The sequence below is a fragment of the Acanthaster planci genome, linkage group LG01, assembly GCF_054643075.1.
Source record: "Acanthaster planci isolate LZ-2023a linkage group LG01, COTS_SCS, whole genome shotgun sequence".
In the NCBI taxonomy this organism is placed as follows: Eukaryota; Metazoa; Echinodermata; class Asteroidea; order Valvatida; family Acanthasteridae; genus Acanthaster; species Acanthaster planci.
Window position 1 is genome coordinate 4161747 of NC_141777.1, and position 26907 is coordinate 4188653.

Here is a 26907-nt window from a genome sequence, read left to right on the forward strand (position 1 = left end):
AAGGTCAAGTAAAACAATCATGGCTACCTGTTTGTTACCCATATTTTGAAACAGAAGTAATTCTACTGAGCATGGCTTCTGTAGTGTGAAACTGCCTATAAGCTGGTTGATTTGTCGGGAAGAGATTGTTCTTGTGCATACGAGCAGTGATTTGATTTGCAGCTATACGTTCCACTAATTTGGAAACGAAACACAAATTACTGATTGATCTGAAATTCGAAAAGTCGGCACCGGCCCCTCGTTTCTTAATCAAGGGAACAATATCACTGTATTTTCCATTCAGTGGCAAATACACCACTTCTAAAGGAACAATTAACCATAGATGTTATAGGAAATAAAATATCTATACATTCCTTTAACAACCACGTTGGAATGGGATCACTAATACAATGTTAAAAAGGAGCTTTCAGAATAAAACGTTTGACCAAATTCGCATTAAGGGGTGCCAAACAGCCTAGTTCTTGACCAGCCCCATTTATTTTACATAAAATATCGACAACAGGAGCCTGACTCTCCAAATCATACTTGATGTTAATGATTTTATCAGTGAAATGGCGATTAAAGCCATTAGCCAGGTCACTTTCCGAAGAACAAGTAGGATATTTATCACTTCTACTTGGCTTCAGCAGATAATTATTAATGCCACATAGTTTCTTTTGATCACCATAGCAATCATTAATCTTACTAAAGTAATAATCCTTACAGGGCTGAAAAAGCATATTTATTGTCTTATTTCTGAAATGCTGGAAAACATCTCAGCTAGACGTTGTAAAGTGTCTTCGCCAAAGCCTTTCAGCACGCCTTCTTAATTGACTGAGTAATTTCATCTGTTATCCATGGAGCCTTTGGCCTAATTGTAATTTTCTTAGTTTTTGAGGGAGCAGTATTATATACGCTCACCATCTCGTCAAGATCTTCACTCACCAACAAATCATTATCACATAACTGAGAAAAGCGTATATCATTTCTAAGTGCAGCCTTGTCAATCTTCCGGTAAGATCTATACGATTGTGTTTTCACTTCAATATGCCTGGCATGTTTTGTAACAATGTAGTGACAAAACAATGATCTGATATAAAGTAGCCCTCTACAGGTAGAGAGAGGCGGAGTTTACTGTCGTCATGTGTAATAAATAAATCAAGAGTATGACCAGATGCATGAGTTGGAACATGCACGTGTTGGATCAGGTTTCTCGAAAAACAAATATCATAAAACTTCATAACCATTGGATTTTCTACATCATTGACATGGACATGGAAAATATCCACAAATGAGTACAGGCAAGTTACAGTCTAAAACAACATCCAAGTAAGTTTCAAATTCCTCAAAAATGCATTAATAGGAATGGGATGTATGGTTGAATAAGGACATCTGTACACAGTTATCAACTTCACTGGATTGCCTCTAAAGCCAACTGTCCATTCAATAAACTCAAAAGATGCCATTTCCCCAAAGTTGGTTTTATTCACCTTAATTATACAGGTCACTGCGAAAGACAACACCAATGCCCCCAAGTGAGTTCATGAAGCTTTTATCAATTGTAGATAAAGCATAGGTTCCTCAAAGTGCAAGTAATTCAGCTCTTGTGTAACTCTGGCGGGCTGTTAGAGAACCAGTATGAATTTGATTGCCATTCTGCTGCCATGGTGCTATTTCTGTAGGTAGGTGGGGATACTGAGATGACCTCAGTTGTGTCACAGCCGATGACTGCCTAGCAATGCTGTAACCGGTGAATATCGCTGTGTGTTGTGAAACACTGGTCCGGGATTTTTGGCGCCGTCAATGAAGATTTTTATATTCACTGAGGCATTACCGTAAGGAATGAATAAACATGAATAACCATGTTTAGTCCACCTACATACACCTGTGGTGAATGAAGACTTGTGGTACGCAAAATAGTGAAAGGCCTAGGTTGTAGTTTTCAGGTGAAAGCTGCCATGATGATGAACAGATATTGCAATTTCCTGGCCTTGAGTGGAATTTGCTATGGTCAGCAACACCAGTAATTGTATGACGAGCAGGCCTACTTGAAGTAGGCAGATGCCTCGGGATAAATTCTGAGCCAGATAAAACAACTCCCTCCACGTTTCGGCGATTCGCAGTCAAAACACTACGTGTGAGGTTCCAAAATATTGTCACTCCAATCTCCTCAGAAGATTAAGGTAAGAAAAATACAGTACCCTGTCCTTGCCAGTTTGATGAGACTGCTACCGAATTGAGCCGCACCCACCGTGTGTAAATGTGTCGGAAGTCAAGGTGAAGTCAACAAGTTCACACAAAAGTCGCAACAAAAATGTGCAAAAAAGACAAAATTCACTCCAACAGCCACAAGAATCATCACACGTTCAACATCAAAGCAAGACAATGAACGATGGTTAAAAATCAGCGTTGATAGTAGTAAGAAAAAGTAGTTAAATTCAATCAGGAACAGAGCTAAAAATTCGAAATGGCAGCCGCTCAACAGCGCCCTCGTAATATGTAGGTACACAGGAATGAGAAAGCATGCAACCCTTTCTCGGAAATGTTTCTATAGGGTTAATTTAGGGTTCACAATTTGAACGGAAAATCTAGCTACATCAGAGCAACAGCTCCCTCAGTTGTCGAGGAAAAAAGGCAATTAGTAATACGTTTAAAACATACACGTTGAAATGCATTTAAAGCGGGGCTGATATTCTTCCGATAACTCGTTTCATTTCCACAGTTTATTTCTGTTTACATATACATTTCAAAGTATGGTCACTTTTGTTCCAATGAACAAACCTGAAAAATCCAAAACTGGCCACTTTATTTGAAGCGATTTTGTCTCGAAACCAGAAACCAAAGGTCACCGCGGTTTGAGCGCTGTGTACGTGTGACGTCATTGTTTGGAGTCGTGTGCAGACTAGTCTAGTGTCCAGTGCGCGTGTCAGCTCAGTGATAAACACAGCACAACATACAGTACATTTACATGTACGTGTACATGCATGCGCTGCTCAGCATGCGTTCGTATGATGGCGGAATCGGATAGCGACAACTCTTGGGAGACTTACAGCGTTGATTCTGAAGGATATTCTGATCAAAGTAGCTCACCATCGTCAATCGATAGCAGGATAGTGAAAACGAATCTGGCGATGAAGTTATCGTCCGCGGAGCTGAGCCTTACCGTTTTGAGCCCTTAGCAGCGATACCCGATGAAACAAGTGGGGTGTCAAATAAGTGTCACACATTGAAGAAGAGTTTAATAAAGATGCAGAAAATTGGGTCTGGAAGAATTAATTTCTGCTGTATTTAACATCAATCCCTTTGATACATTGCTTGAAAAAATTCTCTAGATTTATTTTCCCATAATATGTCATCTTGTTTACACCATCAAAAAATGGAAAAAATATTTAGGCATACTTTTTTGTAAACATGAGTATGGTACAAATATGTGGCATAGGGTTTAGTTTGGGTGGCTAAGGGTCAAGTGATAATTTCATACGGTTTCCAGCCCCCCAGGAAAACTCGCTTTCTCTGATTTTTATCTGTTCAAATAAATATGGAAGCGTCCAAATGTCATTTGTCATCAGAGCTCAACTATAACAAGCTAAAAAGTTTTTTCCTGTTCATGCTAAGATGCGAATGAGCCTGCGGGTGACCTTTGACTAAAATCTGGTACTCTGAGTTCATCAAATTCACAAGATCTAACAATTAGAATTCTCCATACTAAAAACACCGTTACTCTACCTCGTATACCCAGCAAGAAATGAGACCGAGGGGTACCCCCCAAACATGTCCAATCCCTATACACATTCCAGACTATTGTTACTTAACAGATCATGCGAGACAATGACCAACACAAAGCAGGGGGGGTTCTCTCCGTCTCATACCTTGCTGCATATACTACCTCGTGATTCGGGGCAAGCTTTTGCTTAGTTACATAAGAAACGTCTTGCAACAATACACTATTCCCAATGGTAAGACGGGCACTAAGGAACCAGTCCATTCCTGGGATGGTGGTCGCTGTGCAAAAGTTTGCCTCGAATCACGAGGTATAGCAATAACGTTTTTAGTCTGGGGAATTAAAATTGTTTCGTTTGTGTATAATCAGATAACTTGGTGTACCAGATTTTATTCAAATTTAAGTCGCACATGGTTTATTCTGAATGTAGATTGTGTCATTTTGCATTTGAAGCAAGATATGGGACGGAGATAACCCACCCCGCCTTCGTGTAAGTCATTGTTTGATCGGAATCTCAGGAATTCTTCACAGACTTTTAGGGGGATGTGTTAGGTAACAATAGTCTACAGTATGTATAGGGATTGGACAGGTAAGGGGGTACCCCTCCGTCTCATATCTTTCCTGGTATACGCCCCTTTTAACTTGTTATAGTTAAGCTCTGAAGACAAATGACACTGCATTCGGTTTGGATGCCTCCATATATATTTGAACAGATGAAATCAGAGTAAGCAGTCATGTGTTCCTTAGAGGTGCTCTTTAATAAGTTAACCCCATCCCCCTAGCCAACACAACGGAAACTGGATTAAAAACTGACCTGCCTCGTCTCCGTACCGCTTAGTACAGCTCATTAATAAATATAATGTCATCATGATTTACCACTAGGCTGACATAATCGTGCATCTAGAATGTAACATGTTTCTTGCTTTTTGCTTTTATCTGAAGACAGAAATATTTATGTTTTTTTAATCTCTTTTGGGGTGCTATTGAATGTATTTTGGTTGATAGGAACTCCCAAAATTCATTACAATTCAAAATATGATTTTCTCCCCACAAAAAGGGGGGATTAGTAAATAACCCATCCCCCTGGTCAAAGAAAGGGGGTATATACCCATCATGCCCCAGGATTTATGACCAAAAAGTCTACAAATTTACTTCTAAACTTTAATACACTTAAAGTTTGCCAGCCTTAATTGAAACACTTCGACAGGATTATGATTAATGTTCCTCATTGGTCCCTAAGCGCGCCCTCTCCCATTTAAATACTGAACTCTTATCAGGTGACGAGGAACACTTTATGGTTTTACTGACTCTTTGGCTGCGAAGACGGCGAGGCTGAAGTTATCGTTACCAACATAAGTTTGCTTGTTGAAACTTTATCACAACAAGTTTGGATATGCTTAGAGAGATATTTCTTTGTTTAAAAACGCTCACTCTAGTGTTCCCCCTAGTCGATGGTATAAATATTGAAACATTCATCTGTACAGTAGTAGGTTTATGTAAGTAATTTTATTTAGTAAGTTTCAATGAGCCAGTTCAGTATTGAAAAAACACAAGGTCATTCAGGAAGAAAGCATTCGCGGAAGGCTGCGTAGGTCTGCGCTGATAAGACATACCTTACAAGCGCGTCCAAATGACCTCTAACGCGCTGTGCACTGTACACGTGCCCAGAGTTGTAACGAGTCACCAATTTTTTTATGAATGGAGTCGAGTCGAGTAACATAGTGACTCGAGTCGAGTCATTGTATCGTAGTGACGTTTATAGTGAGTCGAGTCTTACCCAGTGTTTAGTTCGAATCAATTCGAGTCACCAACATTTGAGCGCAATATGATAAATGAAAATGAGAGAGGTTTTGTCATTAAAAAAACTTACCACTGGATTTCTACATGCGGTCGAATCACATCTGACTCTTGATGACAATAACACGACATGAACCAGTAATGCAAAGATTTTGTTTCGATAGGAAGTTTGCTTTTATTTTTGGGACTCAGTCTTGTAAACTTTCACTCAAGTCGGGTTCTCTCAGAGGGACTCAGGTCGAATCGAGTCATTTGTTTAATAAAACGTGTATTACTCAACAATGGCACTTGTGATTTTCACAAGTACTTTTTTATTTATTTCATTATGCGACGCATTCCACTGTCCAATACAAATAAAACATAACATAAAAACGGTGTCAATATACAGATCTAAACACAATTTAAATTCGAATAAAAAATATCAAGAAAAAAGTTCCCAAAGGCTGTGCATCCCCAAAGAGTTCTGCAATGAGCCGCCCGGGCTTTGATCCCTTAGCGTGGCAAGTGTAACAGAAGTGCAGGCTCACGGACCAAAGCTTACTTTACCTTCTGTGAGGAGACCACTCGGTGCAGGGGCTTGTCGAGGGCCTCCCTTCCGGCTTCCCTGATGTAACAGCAGGATACACTTTTTCATCGACAGCTCTTTGGAGCCAAAATTTCATTGCATTTCTTCTGAAGCGTACAGAATGCCTCAATATTCAACCTCACACCAAAGAAAGCCCATGGAGCCCCCCCTCTTGATCCGCTTTTGCACTTCATGCACATGTTAATCGACAAGAACAAGCATAAACGGATGAAGTATGCTGTAGTTGATTTCATGTTTTCACTAAATGCATACATTGACATGATAGTTTCACTCGAGGGAGAGATTAAGTTTGTTAAAAGACTCACTGAACTCGACATGTTCGGTGCACGCTACGTGTTAAAATTAGTAAAATGACAAAAGTCGGTTTTATTTTGGTTTAGTATGTTTCCGGTTGTATATAAGCCTACCATGACACATCGTTGAACTTCATCTTTCATGTTTAATCATTAACCTAAATAGTTCCAGTACATGCACGGAATGTAGATCGTGTAAGGTCGTTCAAAGATGACGATATAACAAAAAAAAAGACAAACTAAGGGAAATGGGATAACACGGGGATTCCCTCCCTCGGAACACAGTTTTGCCTATACATTAAAATTATTTTTACCCGAACAACGGAAACTTGTAACCTTTTACCACATGAGAGCACGGACGTATATAAAAAAATCTGGACTCGCAATGCCCTTAATCAGCTTATAGAGTCATTGAATCCACTCGCAGCCATTTTACCGAGCCGAATACAAAGCTTGCCCAGCAATGCCCGCCTTTGTTCTCCCTGGCGTCAATGGTAGCGAGCCAACCCTCGCATTTGTATGCGGCTCGGTAAAATGGCCGCTGGTTGGCTTCTATTTCATGCAAAGGCGTTGCAAGTCCAGGTTTTTTAATATACGTCCGTGCATGAGAGGGACAGGGTATATTCAATCTTCAGTTTATATTTAGCCCATCGGGGTATTAATGAGGAACAAAGTATACACAGTGCTGGATTCCAGAATAATGGGAGGATTTTTGTGCAGTTCAATTCTGAAACATACCGGAACATTGCAGAATTTTTGCTATGAGGGATGATTCAAACGTTAATTTTTCTACCAACAGAAAATATTTAGACTAGTTACCCAATACATTTAAACAAAGGAATCTCTCATTACTTTATCATACAATAAATATATTTTCCCTAAAACAAAGTCAAGCCGTTGATATGTAGTTTGGATAGCGTTAAACATTTCGATTAGAAACTCCCAAGAAAGTGTTGAGGAATCCATTGTCGTACATAACTAAACCTTATCTATTTGGAAATTAACTTGACCCATTATCCACGTTTCAAATTGAATGCCTACGTTTGTGAGAAAAATCAAACGGTATTGTCCTGAACGAATGACATCAGAAGTTGAATTCAAACTTTAATCACATTTGGATGGGCGATATTATATAGACTTTTCAGGCAGAGATTGGTACTATAACATCTGTTAAGTAAATAGTCAAGTAAATCATTGACCAAACGGGGATTTACGTTAGTCTATTTTTTCCTAAATCACCCCGTACCAAGCAAATGGCGTCTTACTTGCACATGCGCAGTTTCAAACCTCTGTTCAACTCTCCCGAACGAAGAAATCTGATCATAGTCACTTGACACGGTATGCTTACAGCTTTGTAATTTTGACACAAAGTAGACGCTCAAATTTAAAGAAAACATTCAGTTAAAACTCAACTCTTTTGTTGAAAGTTATAAAGAGTAAGTAAATCTGAATCTCTTTCTCTTTCATATTTTCTTATGTAAGGGCGCTCGACAAAAATAACTTAATTTTGGAGCTTTGTGAGTCAAAGCTGCGATTTTGTTTTGGCATTGTAGACTTCCAAAAGGCAGCATGACCTAATGCATTTTTCTTGTCCCTGATGCATTTGAGTTATACAAGTAATATATTCAAACATCGAGAAGATGAGATTGATCTTGCAAGGCGTATACGGTTACTCACTGCATTCACTGACTTTTTTTAACGTTCACCACAGGGTCAAGACATGTTTTGTACCCCGGCTCTGGTGGTCGTCCTGGCGGTTGTCTTAGGAATCGCATTTGCAGGTAAGACATCTAACCCGTATTCTGTAAAAACAGTCATGTACTCTCTAGGAAATGACTACTGAGCTTGCTTACAGTGAGAGAGCATTGAGATCCAAACAAAAGTAATTTCACTGAAAAATAACCTTGAAGTAACTTACAAACAATAATTTCAGAAGGTAAGATTTGCGGGCAAAAAAATTGTGAATCCCCACCACGCTGAAAACTTAGGCCTACAATTTACTGTGAGAAACCTATAAATCGACGCTGGGCCTTCACTGTCAATGGTTCTTCGCTGATAATTGCGTTGCCCCATCCACTGGAAATTTCCCCTGGAAAAAGTGCATCCCCCCCTAAAATAATAATACCCATGCAGTGGATTAATGCTTAATTTCTGTTGGATGGATATGACAACCCCCGAAATACTCCAAGCATCTAGGAATCATTCTCCAACTGAAAGCGTATTTCACATGTCTGCATTGGTAGATTTGAAACCTGGTCCAAAAAGTTGTGGACGAAGAAAAACCCGTTGTGGAAACTTGACTCCCGTGATTTATCACTTGCCAAACAAGCCAAAAAAGTTAGAAAAAACATTGCTGAAAGCTACGGTGATAGAAATATGAGCCCCTCTGAAAGCACGTTTAGAAAGTGTGTTACAGTTATAGGGGAATGAGTATCCCTGGGAACGTCTCAACGAAAAGAGAGTGCCTCAGAACATTTCTGAGATTTTTGAGAGAGTCTTGCGCTTTTTCTCTTGGATGCTTATGACACTCCTAAAGAGGGTTGGAGAACTGATTAAATTCGAGACATTGTAGTTTTAGACGACACAGATAAGAAGTTCGAAAAGAAAAAAATACTGGGGGATACCCGTGGGGGGAGATTAAATGCGATCTCTTAGCGGCCTAAGGTCACCAGAATGACCCGGTACGTTCGCATAATAACCGCATTATATTGTTTTCTGGTCATTCCAGCATGGCATACTAAAACGAATGAGTACCAGACTGGTCCTCATTAGCATAAAACTGCGACATTTTGAACATGTAAATGATCAGATGACGGGGAGGGAAGAGTAGGGTAGCTCTGGGTGTGCACTGTTCGACATCTAGGAAACGAGGTTAACGAGTAATGCGTTGCACAGCTATCCCCAAATCGACACCTGTCTTACTTAGATCCTAACTGGGCAGACATTTATTTCGCAATGGGCGCACAGTACGCAAGCTGGAGAGCACGCCATTACGGCATACGTCACTGCAACTCTGGCAACCCCATCAGAAAATCAGAGTGTTGACACAGCGTGGAAATTCCATACGAACACATTGTAAACAAGTCTACAGGTTTTATTTATTCTGAGGCAACTGTGATATCACGTGTATTTGTGAAATGTGCCTGGGCCCTATATATTGTAGCCTGTAATCGACCCAGCAGCAATTAAATTTCAATTGGACTTAGGGCCTAACTTTTAAAAGACCCAAACGCAGCAGATCTCTGGATGCAGCTTTTTGAGCGCACGTGCTTAAGTAAATACCCATTTCAAAGTCTGCCGTGTACCTTAGTGGTATATCATGATATTATTGTTGGGTTCCTGATCATGTTGCGGTATTGTTTCGACATTCCGATTACTCATTTTCACGTTCAAACTGATTTCGCCGTCACATTTGATTTTCAATTGTGAAGAAGTTTAGGGAGCTTCAAGGAAGTATCTATTCAATTTTTGTGTGAGAAAGAAAGAATTCATTCCATGAAAGTTTCAGCAAATACAGGAAATCGAATGCATGATTAGGCGTGCAAAGTATAGGTTTTCCCGCCCAACTTTTTAAAATTGGCGCTCCAATTAATGTCAGGCTCATTCAATTTAGCGCGAAATTGATTGACGATCCAGATCAACATTCAATCAGCCAAAATAATCATTCAATTTAACTCCATGAGCACGCGATTGCAAATTCCTGTTAAACAGCAAAGTTTGAGTCGCTGTTCAGTTTAGAAAACCCCAAGAACAGAAGTCAAATTCGCACGGTCACTCTGTGGTATTCGTAATAGGTATGCTATTTCGTGAATGGGCAAGCATTTCTGACATCCATGCAATGTTTTTCATCGAAGTCTAATTACGAATTTGAAATGTTTTATGTTTGACTAATTTATACAAATTCCATCATGAAGAAGAGAAGTTATCACTCGTACATAAAAATCTCTCTCAGTACACTAATATCACCTTGATGGGAGAAACTCTTGTCTATAATGTACGTATTTATTTCTGCTTAAAACGACAAAAAAATGATCAAATTCTTCTTATCTGGTTCAATGATTGTTAAAACAATGACCAAATACTCAATCTTTTCAGCTGTAATCTTGTAATTTGTATTTTTCCGGCTTGAAGATTTATAAAAAGAAAGAACAAAATTGGTTTCATGTAATCCAATTCAAAAAAATTCAAAAAAATTCAAAAAAATAACAACATGATATTATCCTCACAAGCATTTAACAGAACAAACGTATACAAGTATAAGTTAAATGAAAAGGTTGGGGATAATAAAGATCCAGGGCAAATATCGCCAGTGATCAAGATGCCTCTGGAACTGTACACGTATTCATAATTATACAGAAACTCTACCTTTTCTCCAATACTTAGGGTACGTATACCTTGAAAAGCTAACATTGCGAAAATGAGTGCCCATTGACGGATATGAAAGTAAAATTTGGGTAGACATCCACCTCCCAGTCACCCAGGGCGAAATTGAGTGACGCTTGTGCATCGTGACATTGAATAATACTGTTACTAAACTGAATCCTTGACAGTGCATGATTGGACGTCCACAAACGAAACTGAGTGCGCAAAGTTTCGAAAATCAACTGTGGGAGTAACGGGCTTCGAGAAATCGCTCGAAGGTCAATGCACTTTCATGAATTTGGATGCTGTTTTAACTAATTCTGCCGGGAAAACCTATATCAAAGGTTTTAATAATTCATTCGTAACCTTTTTGTTTGCCTGAATTCAGTTCTAGGACGGATAAAATCAATGCGCTCCGAGCTGAAGCAATTATGTAACCATCACATCGAAAGCAAATGTCAGTAAGAAATATTTAGAGGGAAATGATTCAAGATGTGAAGGACAAGTGCATTATCTCCCTCCAAGGTGCTAAGGGGAGCAACAATGTTTGGAGAGTGACCTTAAAAGACTCCTGTAAAGCGTTGGTTGACAATAAAGTTTATATTAGAGTGGAACTGCCATTATTTTAAGGGCGGCAGGGAGCCATTTCTTCATGGATTAGCGAGTTTCTTCCTAGATGATAGTGTTTTGGTACGCAAATGTTGCCCCTCTGTACAAAGGGGTAATCTTACGAGTACAACATAAAGAGACATTTGTTCCAATAAACGGGGTTTTCAGTAAGTCAGTTGGACATACATTTATTAAGATAATATTTCGATAAAAAAATCAGAAGTTCCTTGAAGCGACAAAAACAGAGACCAAGATGAATTCATCTGTGAAGTTAATCCCCTCTCATTTTAATGTGCGTTAAGTGTGGACTTTATCAAAAAATGGAAAGTCTTGATTACCGTATTAAAGACGGTTAAAGCTACACTGTTCGCGTATTTAATCCACGTATACAGATGTCTATATTCCCAGACGTGAGAAGTTAATATTTATTTCAGGAATAGAAATGTCTCTATTATAGAGACATCTCTATTCCTAATAGAGTTATCTCTGTTGTACGTCCTGTTTTACATTGATAGAGATATCTCTATTGTGTTTCTCGTCCAGCACACTGGGTCAACGGAAAGGTCATTGTAACGTCACGCACAAAGTTTCAATGGACATCAAGATAACAATTTTTTTAAACAGAAAATGTTGAGGGCGACCTGCTGACCTTGGAAGCGGGAACTTAATAGAGCCTGAGAGTAAAAGGTCCCGCAGCGAGCTTTCAGAACCTTTGCGCGGTCTGCCTATGGGGATTTTACATTGGGCCGTCCTATCGCGTTCGATAATTTTGGAAAAATAATTTCTTACTGAAACCACCTCATGAAACACTCCTGTTGGAATTTTACCTTTGTCTTCCTCGAGTAATATTTTGGAAAAATCACCTGGAAATGGGTGAAAACGAATTTTAGTAACGACCTTTCACGCCCGGCGATATCGTACCTAGGTCACGTTGTTCATGCACGTTTGTTTTTACTCGCCGTGCTTTCTTGAAAACGAGATTGTACAACCTTCAAAAGATTTACCTACCTGTATTCGATGGGTTCCAGGTTCTGTTGAGTTGACATCACGCAGTTGTCGTCAGCAAAGGTTAGATAAAATATTTTTAAAAATCTAATAATAAAATTTAATATTAAAATATTAACATTTAATTTTAAAATATTAAAGTAGAATATTGCTTTCTGTTTATTACCTTATAAATTATCAAAATGTGCAAAAATATTTTAATCTGTTTTTATTTTGGTTTTTACCCACAGACTATTGTAAAATTTCAAACCGTAAATATTTATCTGCGTACGAGACTGCCGTATTGCACTGTTTTTCATGCATTTTAGATTTTCGGAAGTGATGGGTCAATTTTTGGCAGGATATTTCTTTTTAAGTCAGGTATTTTTCAGATTCTATAAATTAATATACTAGCAAAGATTTTTCAAAGCCCCTTTTCCATGTTCCAAACTGAACGAAAAAAATATTACAAATTCTAAAATCTTTTGCACGTTATTTTTCCTGTCCAAGGGTTACTGAAGCGCGCCATCAGGGATCAACTTTCAGGCTCTATGCACGATATACGCGGATTAAATGGTAACTTTGCATGCCATACACCTTGAGCAGAAGCACCCCCCCTTATCATTTTAAATGATTTCACAGTTCTAATACTGCAGCTCTAATCGTGTTTAATACGATTCGTTGGAATCTGCCGATGATTGAGTAATTGCTCAACAAGATTTTTCCATCTCCTTCCTTCCGTCTTACTGGCATCGTGAATCATTCTTTCGCGAGACAGTGTTTTGTTTGTTTGAAGCTCTCGATTAGCTTCCACGAGTCGTCTCGAGTTTAACTTCATCCCCTCTGTCTTGCTTGATTCGGACACTTTACACACGACCATCCCCAGGGGTTGCGCTAGGTAACAGAACGCGCGCCCACAAGGGTGGATGAAGAACAACTAAGCATAGTTCCTGGTGCACTGCTGCGTTAGTTGATCGCACCAGATACAAAGAAGCAGATGCTCAGAACTAATTTCCCGAACAAAATGGCTCTTTCTATACCAAATAACCTCAGTTTAGGACGCTTAATAACTTAACTCCTTAAGTTAAAAACCCTCATCGGTAGTGATTGGGTTTTTTTTTCGGGGGACGGCCTCATAGCGCCCCCCCCCCTTCATCTACCTTTGCGCAATCATTAAGCCTAGTGTTCTAATGGTTCGTAACAACACCTACGGCACGCAAGATCTCAAGACGGATGTAAAAACAAAATAGCCTTCAAAACTCGGAAAATGTTGGCAAACATTGCCTTGTTAATAAGTGATATTTACGCCTTTTGAAGGGAAACTGATACTCCAGTTTGATGTATTTTGTTTATGATCAACTATTTTCTTGTCAATGGGGCGTCATTTTTCATAAGGAGAAAATGGGCTTAATGAGTGGTATGCGGTGGTATTCGGCAATATAAATATCATTTTACGCTCGTCATACGATAGTGAGTTTGTTTCTGCATTCAATTGGGGACCTTGAACTATAGAGGACAATAAGATTCCCGATTGATAGAGGGTCCCCGATTGACAACTGTGTACAAAACATATGGGTGGTCTTCTAAAACAGGTTAGGGTATAAACAAAAGAGGAACAATAGGGGGTCCCCAGTTGCAGGCAAATACACACTTGTGTGCGTATGTTTGTAGGCCTATTCAGGCGAAATCAATTAACGCAGAAAGTCGACAAATTGAACCTGATCTAATTATCCTGGCAGCCTGCCCCCCACGTCGATGTTTGGGTAATACGGTAATGATAAAGTGACTCCGCCATGATTGCACATCGTCAGGCATTGATCGGTGATGCTCTCTGCACCTCTGTATGTCGATATGGAAATAGCGCTTAATTAAGGTGCAATATGCACGCAGTTATGGATAGCTCTGCGGATGTGCAAAAAAAACAAAAAAACAAAGAAGGCATTCTTTTTCCGTGTGATTAAAGCTGCAGGTCAAATGTTCTTCCATTGCTTTCCGCTTTCCCGTCACTCAATCACTATAGACTGTTGGTCATCTTGAATTTGAAAGCGAGATTAACTGTTCATTTTTGGATATTGGGAGTACAAACGAAAGCAATAAAATGACATTTCATTTTCAATTTAAAACTCAAATTTTTCTATTTAAATCGGATGTTTGATTTCAATAAAAATTTAGACAAATTGGCTAAAAAGCAAGCAAATTAGCTGCATGTGTAATAGTTTTATTTATTTGTTTTGTGTCAAAATTAAACAAATTTGGATTTAAATTGAGGAATTTAAATTAAGTAATTTGATTAAATCTACAAACCGCCTTGTTGCTTAACCGATGATGCAGAGAAAATCACCCCTAAAAACAGTCAGGAAGCCCATCGCCACTTTGAAAATTCATGCCTACGCTCCAAGCAAAATAGAGCAATTTCGACGGCCCCGTTTGGTCCGATACTTTCAGGAATACAAGCTGACAATCCTGCCCCTGCATTTCATCAACCTTTTTAACAAACCACCCAGTCCATGTGCCACCAAAGGCTCTAATAGGAGCCCACGCAGGCAATTTTGGACCTATTTACTGGCCTGCAACCCTATCATCATTGCCTCAATTTTTCGCTGGTAATCTGCATCCTTAAAACGTTGTACACTGCAGTATATGAAGTTAAATATTCATGTCATCGATGGTGCTTGGTATCACCTGAAAACAACACCAAATTTAATGCTTGCACAGTTGCCTGTATTAGGCAGTGTGCCCTATAGTGTTCATGTGCAGTTATTTCCCTTATCGAACGCTTTCTTCTGGAGTTATTTTGGGAATGAAACTAATTTGTTTATGAGATATTATGTTTTATTTTATTTGAATCATTTCTATTATGGCGTTTATACGAAAAGGTATTTCATGAGAAATCTTGAGCACTCCTTGTGATGAAATAGCGCATTTTTGTTTGCTATGAACTTAATAGTCCGGTGGTGGTCAACGTGTTGTTGGCCAGTCTTAGCCGAATTCATACAAAGACTTTGAAAACTGGTGTTTTGGAAAGACAAAATAAAATTACAAACATTGCATGTATAATGGAACAGCGTATCAAAGTAAAAAGTTGAATCATGATGGCAAAAGTACATCTAATGTTAGAGACTTTTCGCTCTCTATTTCCTGGTCACGGCGATAAGTTGTAGTTAAATATTTACAAACAAAACACACAAAATATTGCAAGGATATTACTTGGCCCACTTGTCTTGTCTTGTCTGAAGCTGCAGGAAGTAATCGGGCATTTTTTGAATGTTTACTATTGTGTGTCTGACCGGGCGGCAATGCTCATAGAACACTTTGAAGTGCCAGAGTTCTATCCTTCTGTGTCCTATGATTGAACTCTGAAGTGGGCAATTTAAATGAAGTAAAATTAAATCACAGAGGGGGATTTATTGTTTAAACCTACAAACATTCCCAATCAGTAAACAAATTCAAAAATTGAAACATTTTGCCTTTTTACCCAAACAGTTAAATATATTGATATAAATCAGTTATTTTGTTTTTTAATCATTAGATTTGTGACTGAAATCAGACAACCCCTCTTACAACGCAAGGAATTATAATACAGTCTGGTGTCATCCTTATGGACAGTTTCTAATATATAAAAAGATCTGGGGAATAAGATCCAAAATGGCCTCCACGTGAATAGGGGCTACAGAACTCAGTGTCTACATCCAAAGAACCTCACGTATCCAATCTCTAAACAGTTCGGGGTTTGCCCTCGTGACATGCACATTTAGCGTTTATTTATTCACGTTTCCTGACCGTCATCTTTTCGATATCATGACATTTTATTCAAACTGAAGACCTAATCTTATATCCTATTTTCATGCAGGCGACTTTGCCATTGTTGCAGATCTTGACAATTCCACAATTTTCGTGGGAAGCATGAAGAAAGAACTGGCCGATATTAAAGCCATTCCTCTCAAAAAGTTGAGGCGCCCTGTTGCCGTCGACTATGACCCGGTGGAAAGAATGGTGTACTGGACCGACGTAGACTCCAAACCGTTCAGTAGGATTTCGAGGGCCTATCTGGACGGGAGCAATCAAATGACTGTTGTGGATGACCTAAAAGGTATTGTTGATTCCATTTAGTCATATTTCTCATTTGTTTACCCTAAAAAGGCTGGATACAGGCAAGCCGACCAAAGGAGCTCAACCCCCCCCCCTCATCCCAGACCTTTTTTTTTTCAAAGAGAAAAAACAGTGAAAAAAATGATATTTGGGGTCTATTTCATTTCAGGTCCTTTTCAATGCATGTAAAAGACCCATATAGCCTCAACTTTGAGAGGCTATGTACATGGTTTCTTTTGGCCTCTTTTGGAACATTTTTAGTTGGTTTGGCTCAGCATATTTGGTTCGGCTCAGCTTCACTCTGTTTGGTTAAAGTAAACCAAACGGTTGTGTAAGAATGTTGGGACCTTTACACGTTTAAACATTTAATAAACAAAACAAAATTGCAAATCCTTTTACAGATTTTCCTAAATGTTTAAACGGAGCCGCCCCTTCAGAGGTTTGACGTCTTGATTGACGCGAGCTGGCGTTCATATTTATAGTAAACGATGCCTGTTACATACTGTTTTTTTCTTCCGGTATCTATGTACTTTTTCTAAAACAAAAATATTCCTTGCTAGTTTTAAATGCCCCAACACCAATGTACACATTTACATTGGCATTGTTTAACTATATGATTATGCATTATGAACACCGAGGCCTACTCTGGCGGTGGCGGCCTCTGTGAAGTGTTGGCTAAACGTTTTTCAAATTAAATGTAAATTCCCACCCTGAGTTTAGCTAAGACCTAATTTGGTAAAAACAAACTCTTACTGCCAAAGGCATTACCTGAAAAAAACTTATTTCTTTACGTAAATGGCAAAGTCAATAACATAATTGTACAAAATGGCAGTTTGCATATGCTGTATATTGATCAGCATACTCGGCATGCTTTCGAACTGATTTTCGGCTTGTGTGTCTGCTTCATAACATTGCGTGACATATCACTGTCGACTTTATTCCTCGTAAATAGGCCCGAAGTGGGATGAAAATGCCGCCTTTTCTACTTTATTTTAAAAAGCTGTAGTGGCGGTTCAAGTTAAAATATCGTTTTTTATTTGATTTGTGGATATCTATTTACTGAAAAGACACCACTTTCTACACTGTAAATGCACTTAGTCCCAGACGGGCTGGCCCTGGATGTTGTAGCGAGAATGCTGTACTGGACGGATTCTGAACTTCATCACATAGGAAGAATCAGTATGGACGGTTCTGGTAAGAAGGAATACATCGTTAGCAATCTTGACAAACCCAGAACCATCGTGATTGACAGTAATCGTAGGTGAGTAATTCCAGACTAGAATTTCACGAATATGCTACAGTGGTCATAACTTGATGCAATATACGTTACTTCCCTCTGCATAATATGCAGAGCTTACATTCGTAGGTTTATTTATTTCGAGAAAAATCGTCATTTTTGCAGGTAGTCAGACCATTTAGAGGGATGAAACGGAAATTGGCAAGAAAATTAACACTCGTTTAAAAGTAAACCGCAGAAAAAAACAACGGATAACTCTTTCCTTGAAAGTTCATTTTCGAAAGTTCAAATCGCAACGTATGCCTGACGTACCCCAATAAAAAGAACACGCATTGTCAAATCAATCTAAAAACAAGTCATATTGACAAATTTCAAAATCTGAACTGGTTTTTGACATTTTATCATTGTGAAGGCACATCTACTGGACAAATTGGGGCAATAATCCTCGAATTCAGAGGTCAAACTTAGATGGGAGTAACTGGACCATCATCGCTGAAGGAGAGTTGTCCCTGCCAAGCGGCGTCACTCTAGACTTGAATGGTAACGATTGTTGTTTCACCCGGTGGTTGAGGTACTTATAGGTTGTCGTTTACGGGTACAGCGTTATTATTTTATCTATGAAACTCCAAGAGACCAGAATCAGCACTTTGCATCCTCAACACCATTATGTCTGTTACCATCAGACACCCCGCAAGGTCGTGCCCTGGCCAGTTCCCCATAAGGGGACAGGTTGCGGAGACAGATAGTTTTGTTGAGGAAATTGTGGGGAAATTGCATAAAATTGTGGGGATAAAACGTGTCAACTTATATGATTTGACCCAATGATGAGGGCTAGGCTTTCTGCAAGTGTAGTTTCTCACAGTCTGTGTGGGGGGGGGCATAAAATAGACTTGGGGGGTTCTCAGCAAGAGGGGAACCTGCATTTTTATGCTTTCGGTTCAGTGTTAGACGAAGCAGGCCGGGCGAGCAATGACCGTAATAATATCTGCTGAAGAAACAAATGCTGGCATAGACCTGCTGTGAAAGACACTGACAAAAAAACAAGGGGAAAGAGGTGTATGGGCCATGTTTCTGACCAGTTGTTGCGAAAATACAGTAATATGTTTAAAATTCTTAAATGTGCAAAATGGCAATTAATTAAAAAAGAAAACAAACAGAAATTTTATGTAAAGCCACGTAGCCCCCCCCTTCCCTAAAACCCACCCATTTCAATGTCTGCAGCGGGCAATTAAAAAGATTTTGTCTCACAATAGAAGCACCCAACTCTTCTTCCACTTTGGCGCCTCTGCCGGTAACATTACTCATCTACACCCTCACTAACACCAAAGCTGTAACAACAGACGCCACTCAATCTAATTCGTGAACGCCTTAGGTAAAAAAAGGCTAGCAGTAGACACATGGAAAGAGATCTCTTTTGTGAGGGTGTCCGGTGCTGAAAGGAACCGAAGGGTACTCAACGTTTCAGACAGTATGCTTTGTCCTTTGTCAGTAGACAGCAGAGATTCCAATTCTAAATGCTACATGGTCATGAACAATGCACCCGTGAGCTTCAGAGTTTGTTAACACTTTATTCGTTGTGGGGGGTGACTTTTCCGTCCATAAAAATGTGGAAGGTGGAGGATGACTCTATATAGAGGTCGGTGATCGTAATATTGATGTACATCTGCAATATATTTTAAATTCATGCATAATATTACATCATAATGGCATTCTTATAGCTTTCTAAAATTATTTTCCCTTTTTGAGTGATATTGAATGCTTTTCAGTTGTTGGGAGTCTAACAAATGCTTCACAAGCCGGTTGACTTTTTTGCTCCCCACAAAAAAGGGGGGAATTATTAAATAGCCCACTCCCTTCAAAAGGTGAGGGGAATATATACCCCTATCCCCTGGAATTTACGCGCGTGATTTATTTTTTCAACATGTTTTCAGACTCACTATAGTTGCCGCAGTAAACTAAGCCGCAAATTACGTGGATGAAGGGGTTCTCATCTCGGTTGCATTCTCCATCATTTTTACAGACACTGCAGACAGTTCGAAAAACAGCAAGCAAAGTTAACGCAGGCGTGGCAGTGATGACGACCACTGCCTGTGACGTAAATCTATGCCGACTGAAGGAATGGAATTGTTTCTGTCAAAAATCCTTGAAAACAAAGTTGCCTGATCTTGAAAACTCCAAAAGTTCAATTGGGGCGGGGCATCACTTTGCACAAAGGCATGCTGTTCATGGCACAGATGTGGCACGTTTTATCTAAACTCCCTCACTGTACCTGCCGTGACCGTCTCAAATTCACAGTTCTTTACTGCGTCCTCTTCTTTATTTAGTGCAGTGCACTGGAAAGTTTGGAAATAGCTTAAAGGCGAAGGTGTAGATGATCAAAATCCCAGCCAAATGACCTCACTGGGGCATATAAACCCCTACCCCCCCTCAGAATTGATGTCCATTGCCACTACTCCATGTAGAAACAGAATTCTTTTCTCGTGTAATAACATACAGACGATTATTTGTACTGGTGTGACGCTTGGGAAGACAAGATTGAGAGAAGTGACTTATCGGGGAATGATCGCACACTCGTAGTCAACCTCTCCAGCTATGGTTTCCTTCATCCCTTCGATTTGGCTGTGTACAACGACTACGTGTATTGGACTGACTGGTCTCAGTACTCTATCTTACGTGTCCATGTGAATGGCATAGGCGAGGAAACCTTTGGCCCAAAGGTTGTGCAACTTGGCGGAGGAATCCATATACAAGAAGGTAATGTAATTTTTTCAAGTGATTCACACTGAAGGAAGAATGTCATTTATTGCTTCCGAATTTTGTCCAGCAAGTATTTTGGACAATATAGACCCAGATCCCCCCATAAAAGGTAATATTTTGTAAACAAAAACAAAAAAGTATCACGTATTTACATCGAAAACATATTTGCAAATGTAATCGTTTCTGCCCTTCGATTTTTTCAGAACAAGACTACTGTGATAAATCCCCTTGCAAGAACGCGGCGAAATGTGTTGATGTCATAAATGGGTATTTATGTCAGTGCCCTCCTGGCTACGAAGGTGATACTTGCTCTGAAGGTAAGTGCTTCATAAAATTACCTCTGGAATCGGCGTTTGTTCTAGTTCATCATTTGATTTTTTTATCAATTGTCTGTTGATTTAAGGCTTTGGAGTGAATATTTCTGTTTGCATTTTAAAATGCCTTTGTGCCTTATTTGCAGTTGTGAGTTCTGTACCAATTGCAGTAATTGTAGGCGGGGCTGTAGTTGGAGTTGTCGTTTTAATTGTCGTCCTCATCATTGTGGTAATTGTCGTCAAGAAGTGAGTAGACTTCGTTATTTTTCACTGTTCTATTAACATTTTTACGTCAGTTGGCAGGCAGTAATTGAAGGGTGAAACTGAAACATTTTATACATGACTGAAGAATACTCAATTTATCAATTTATTTAAACCAGTTGTGTATCCAGGGGCGTGCAAAAATTAGCCATCTCATTTGTGTGCATAATTACATGTCCTTTATGCAAATGAACCTGCTTCCCCACTATCTGAAAATCGGATGTTTATTAACCCACCCATTCGCAGAAGTATTGTACATGTCACAAACATAGAACTGAACCCACGTTGAAAAAGTTGTAATCATTATCCAAATCAATCAATTCTTTGAGCAAATATAACAAATATCTGTTATGAAATCTCAACTTTTTACTGTTATTGAAAGCTTTGTACGTAGAACATTTTATAACTTTCAAGGAGATCAACCTTTACTGGGTTGGACTTTACGAAATTAAGATGGCTTCTTAACTGGTTTTAATACATCCACTGACGTATACAATTACTTCAAAATCAGGTATAATATCGAAATTGTCCTCAAATTATTATGTTACAGCTTGAAATGTGTACGAATATTATTTAAATGTCAGTGCCGAAGGACGTAAAGATGACATTTGATCAGTTAAGTAGATTTGTGTTTGAAATTTTAATTTTAAGACTCCATGATGTCAGAAGAATATTAATAGTTAGACATTACATATTATTTCTGATTTCTGTTTCTAAGGAAAAAGAAAAACCGAGGCATATCCCGTCCAAATCGGCCCAGACAAAACAGATCCCCTCCGAATCAGGCAACCGAAATCGGTCCTCCTGTGGCGGACCGGCCGCCTGCTTTCTTGCCCACATACCCCACTGCTCCGCCTGCGTACAAGGAATCTGCTTTCCATGAAGTTCTGCCTTCCAAATCTAGTGCTTTGCCTGTGCAAGATGACGCCTATCTGTGTCCACTGTCTTCGAGAGATGAACATCAGGATATGTATGTGGAGATGTCGCCTGTGAAGCATGAATACTTCAATGTCCTGGCTGAGAATAAGGAAGCCCATCCAAAACCCCCCACCGATGTCTATTCTGACATGTAATAACCCATGGAACAAGATTTAATGCAAGTGATTAAACGTATATCCCATACCTTTGCCTCAGATATGTGGCCCTGATATATGGCGAAATTGTTTGTGTGTTTGTTTGGTCTGTAAGACATCAGGATTAGAAACAGCAAGGCAGTGTATCATGGTTGGTCTAGCATCAGAGTGTATTTAGAGATAGCAATTAACCGACAAAAATGAAATGTCCGTATCGGTCATTTTTTCACTTCATTCTGATGGTGCTTGACCGAAATTTACACAAAGTGTAGTATTCTTGATATCTTCCAAAATTTTTCTTTTTTAAATTTTCTTTTCAAAGTCGTTATGAGGTTTTCTCCCATTTCTTGCAATCATTTTTTTAATTAAATAATTGTCATAAAAACTAGGCCTGTAGATTGAGCCGCAAAAAGAGTAATCAAGATTCAAATTGCGAACCCCTTGCCATCGAATGAAAGCTTCAGATCCACTCATATAGAAAATATTTGCACGCTCATTTGACGGAGCTAAACCAAATGGGCAGAATCTGGACCATCAGATCGATGTAAGGAAACCCATGTTAGGGCTTGGATAGGGCTCAAAGACTACGCATACCCTATGACGTATGTCAATTAAAACGCTGCCCGTTGTAAAATTTGCTCAGAGAGACTTAATGGGTAAGGTTATCAAACAATACACCGTTGGTTTTCCTGGTGATCATAGCACTTGAAAATATGAAAGGCAAGATCCAATCACGATAATTTCTAAACGGTGGCTGCGACTTTGAGACAAACCTATTCAAACTGTAAGCCACTTAGTTTTGGAAGCCTATAAGGGAGTGAAAATATCGATAACATGTCAGTGTGAAAGACATGAAAGTATGAGGGGGAGATTGAAAATTGACACAAAAAATATCATTTTCCATGAGTGTTTTCTTTTAACGGCTTCCTACACCACCAACGTCAAGAGAACTGATATTGCAGCTGTTTGCATTGAGGACTTTTTCTATTATGCAATATCATAATAGGTGTGACTACTTAAACGTTTCCAGTTTGTATGTGAACAAAATTATACCACCATATTCACAATTTTTTCCAATACCTCTGCAGTGCATTTTTTTCGAAGTTGAGCCTTTGAGAGTTTTTAGAGTAACACTTTGCAGTCAAAATCGGGCATGGTACAGCCGAGTTCTGGGAAGAGTCTGCCCCTCCCCGGCTGTGAGATGGGCTAGTATAAACCCGGCTCCTTTACATGTGAACTTAAAATCTGAAAACAGATGCTGAATAGCCACCCGTTTGAAGTTTTTTGCTCTTTACAATAGTATCATTACATGTATTTCGAATCACTCCTCCTATCTCGTTCCCTTCAAAATGTAGCCCAGCCTTGTTTTGACGTGCTGCTTCATGTGATACAGACCATGAATCAGTTTCTTGGGGAACACGATCCTCAGCCAAGTCACTTGTAAACCCTGCCAACAAACTTGCTCCAACCAATTCAAGGTTTCACCCAAGTTAGGACACATGTTCAGTATTAACAGACATTACAAAAACATTTTAGAATTACCTTATTCGTTTTTCGAAATGACAGCTTCCGAGAAAGAATCATTTGTAACGCAGTTTAATTTCATTAAACTTTTGAACTTAATAAAATTTGAACAAATATTTGGGAACTTGATTTTTTGATACTACATGTACTTTTAAACAGATATCTCATTATTAGTTTTGACACTTTCGTTTGTTTATCAAGCAAAACAGTAATTTCAACTAATTTTGGTGAGTAAGTTATGTGATTTTGGTGAGATTAGATCTTATCTTTTTCACCAGTTTGCCTTAAAATTTGTCGACTGAATAAATGCTTACTCTCCGCCAATTTACTTTTAAGTTCAGCCTAAACGTCTAAATAAGTTATCCCGTTCAAAAATACCTTTGAGCTATATTATTCCGTATGTATAATACGAACAATAAACAGTGTGGTTATTTGGGCATACTTTCAGCGTAATGGAAATGTTTAATTACATGAAAAGCTTATGTGCTGAAACGGTGGTAACTTTTCTTGATCCACTTTTCAACATTTTAAATGGATTCTTTAGTTTATCTTACCATCAAAAATTAATTCAGTGTGGTCCTGCTTAACCATTTTGCATCCACCAAAATGACAACTTATATAATTATATTTTTCTACGATAAAATTGTGTGATTTCCCTGATAACTTGTCTTAGAAGAAATATGTTCGAAAATATCTGGAATAAAATAAAAATAACACGAGGTATGGTTAGAAATGTCACCGAAGACATGAATGCGCTTTTCCTTTTAAAATAAAAGTTCATCATGAACTTTTATTTTAAAAGGAACCGTCTCCCGTTTGCCCTTGTATATTTTAAATGGTCTCAACAATTCTTTCATGTTTGTATAGGTTTTTGATAAATAAATAACACCCAATGTTGATTCGACTCCATAAAACTCTCCATAAAAAAAACTCCAAACGACTTCATAAAACCACAAAAATTTTTATTTTGAAAAAGTGAAAGTGGGTAGTATAGCTTCACTAATATTCACAAAATCAGAGATGTGATATAAACACACTTAATTGAAGATGCAAAACCATACAGCAAATTTGAGTCCTATTTGATAGTTTTACCAAATTGGAAATGAATGACAACTAGGGAAGTAGATAATGAACTTCATTTAGTTACAGTGGCGTAACTAGGGTGCCACACCTGAGGGGGCACCTGGGGGTGCACAATTTTTTTTTCAGACGGTACTGAAAATAATTGAACTAGGAATATATATGTTTTGTCCATTTCAAAATTTCAAATGGGGGGGTTGCACCCGGGGGCACGGGCCTCCGTTGGGGGGGGGCATGTGAACCCCTGTGCCCCCCCACCGTAGTTACGCCACTGTTTAGTTGTGTAGAACTGACAAAAGACTCCGACACTTTTACTACAATAGTAATACCAGTTTGAGAAAACAAAGTGTGTTGTCTTTGTATGATGTATATAAATCAGTGAACTATTAAAAATTTCGTCACAAAAGAAGTTTTTGTAGCACATAATGAATCAAGAAACACGAGAACATGATAATAATAACTAGTTTTACATAGAACCTTTGACTAACAAAAACTGACAAAAAAGAACGTGGCTATAAAAAATTGAAGCGCAATACACAAACAACGCACGTGAATTATCTTAATACAAACAAGTAATATAACCATAACCAATCTGAGGTACGTTCGAATGACAATCACTGTCACACATAATATACAAGCCGAATCACGAACTTAAAAGTCTAGAATCTGCATAATAAACTCATTATTTCAAAACGCTCATGGGGGGTGTTATTTGGCACCCCCAGATTCAGTGGTCGTCAGCGGCGTTATTTCATGCGGACGAATTTCATTTGACTGATGATAGTTGTTCGTTCATTCTCGACAACTTCTACCAAGCCCTGGCGCCATATTGTTTGCCTGTTGCATCTCCCCTTAATACCACCACCTAAGGTCTATTTGGCGGCGGTCATGTTGCCGACTTTATTCAGCAACAAGCCCGTTTGGCGTGAATTTCGTTCAGGGACCGCAAATTGACCTCGGTTTAAAGGCACTGTATTCTTATTTACGACACTTATGGGAATGTGCCGTAAGGAAAGGCCTGATCCCTTCTTTTGTCGGGGGAGTCACTAGATATTAAGGGGCCAAATTAAGAAAAGCCATTTCGTACTCACTAATTTCTGCCGTTTGACATAAATAGCTGTAAGTGGTTGTTGAAAATGCTCATTAGTTGCCCATTATTCCAGCAACCCAGTGTAAGCCCAAGTCGGGCCGCACCTCGTGGAAATTGCTGTCCGATCCCAGCGTTTGATGGTTGGCCCAAAGTTATTGTATGCTGGAGTAAATCCTTGCTAATTTGTTCATGAAAGTTGGGTAATTTTGCATTCTGCCAGATGTAATTGCTGTTTGAATTTGCATATCGAAGGCTTTGTACCGCGCAGGTACATTCCAAAATGAATTTACCGCTCCATGTACTTTGGGCGGAAAAAAATGCTGATATGATAATTGCTTTTCATACATTTTTGCTGATAGCTCTATGTATTTGCTGATATGAGTTGCTGTTCTGCGTCACCAGGCTCGAGCGGGAACAATTGCTGACATTTGCTGATTGCCATAGTACCGGTACTTTTGCTGATATGTGTTGCTGTTCCGCGTCACCATGCTCGGGCGGGAACAATCTCTGTAATTTTTGCTGAATAGCTACACTTTGCCTGAAACGCAATGTAAGATATACTTGCAGTTCCGCATCACCAGCTTCGGGCGGGAACTATTTCCATATATTGCTTAGTAGCTATACTTTGATTGTGCGCAATGTAATTTTTTGCAGTTCCACGTCACCAGCTTCGGGCGGGAACAACCTGAACTGTGTCAAGTTCAATAAACGGCTGCTCAGGCCAACCGACACAAAAGTTAGAATTCGAGTGTCCACCTGTCCCTGGGTTCAGTTCTCTGGTCCTGTGCATGCGGGGATAATAAACTCTGTGATTCATGAGAACATCTTTCCTGAACTTGCATCACCCCACGCAATGGAGTCATAAATTTTGTATTACAAATACCCTACAATATTTCATGTAGAAAATAAATTGGATAAATCTTAATAAGAATATTAGCATTAAGAGTTTAACGCAGAAAAAGTAATACTACAAGTATTTGTTGATTTATGAATTAGTCAAACCTCTGCACTTTCCAAATGATAAGGGTATTTTAATCAAAATAAGGTTTGTCAAAGAATATCCATAAATAGTAGTTTGTGCTAGAAAAAGTCTTAGTCTTCAATGTGCAAGTACAAACCATACAATCACGTGAGGCATATGCGGTTATAAT

The 26907-nt window shown here is 39.0% G+C and overlaps 1 protein-coding gene across 1 annotated transcript; it reads left to right on the forward strand.

Annotated features, from left to right (window-relative positions):
* The first annotated feature begins 7685 nt into the window (after positions 1–7685).
* On the forward strand, positions 7686–25050 carry LOC147800275 (low-density lipoprotein receptor-related protein 4-like). The gene is made up of 9 exons (XM_087138902.1): positions 7686–7812; positions 8088–8157; positions 16182–16421; positions 17519–17681; positions 18070–18197; positions 20154–20411; positions 20618–20731; positions 20875–20974; positions 21708–25050. The coding sequence occupies exons 2-9, from the start codon at positions 8097–8099 to the stop codon at positions 22060–22062; spliced, it is 1419 nt and encodes a 472-aa protein (XP_086995028.1). The 5' UTR covers positions 7686–7812; positions 8088–8096; the 3' UTR covers positions 22063–25050.
* Positions 25051–26907: the final 1857 nt, after the last annotated feature.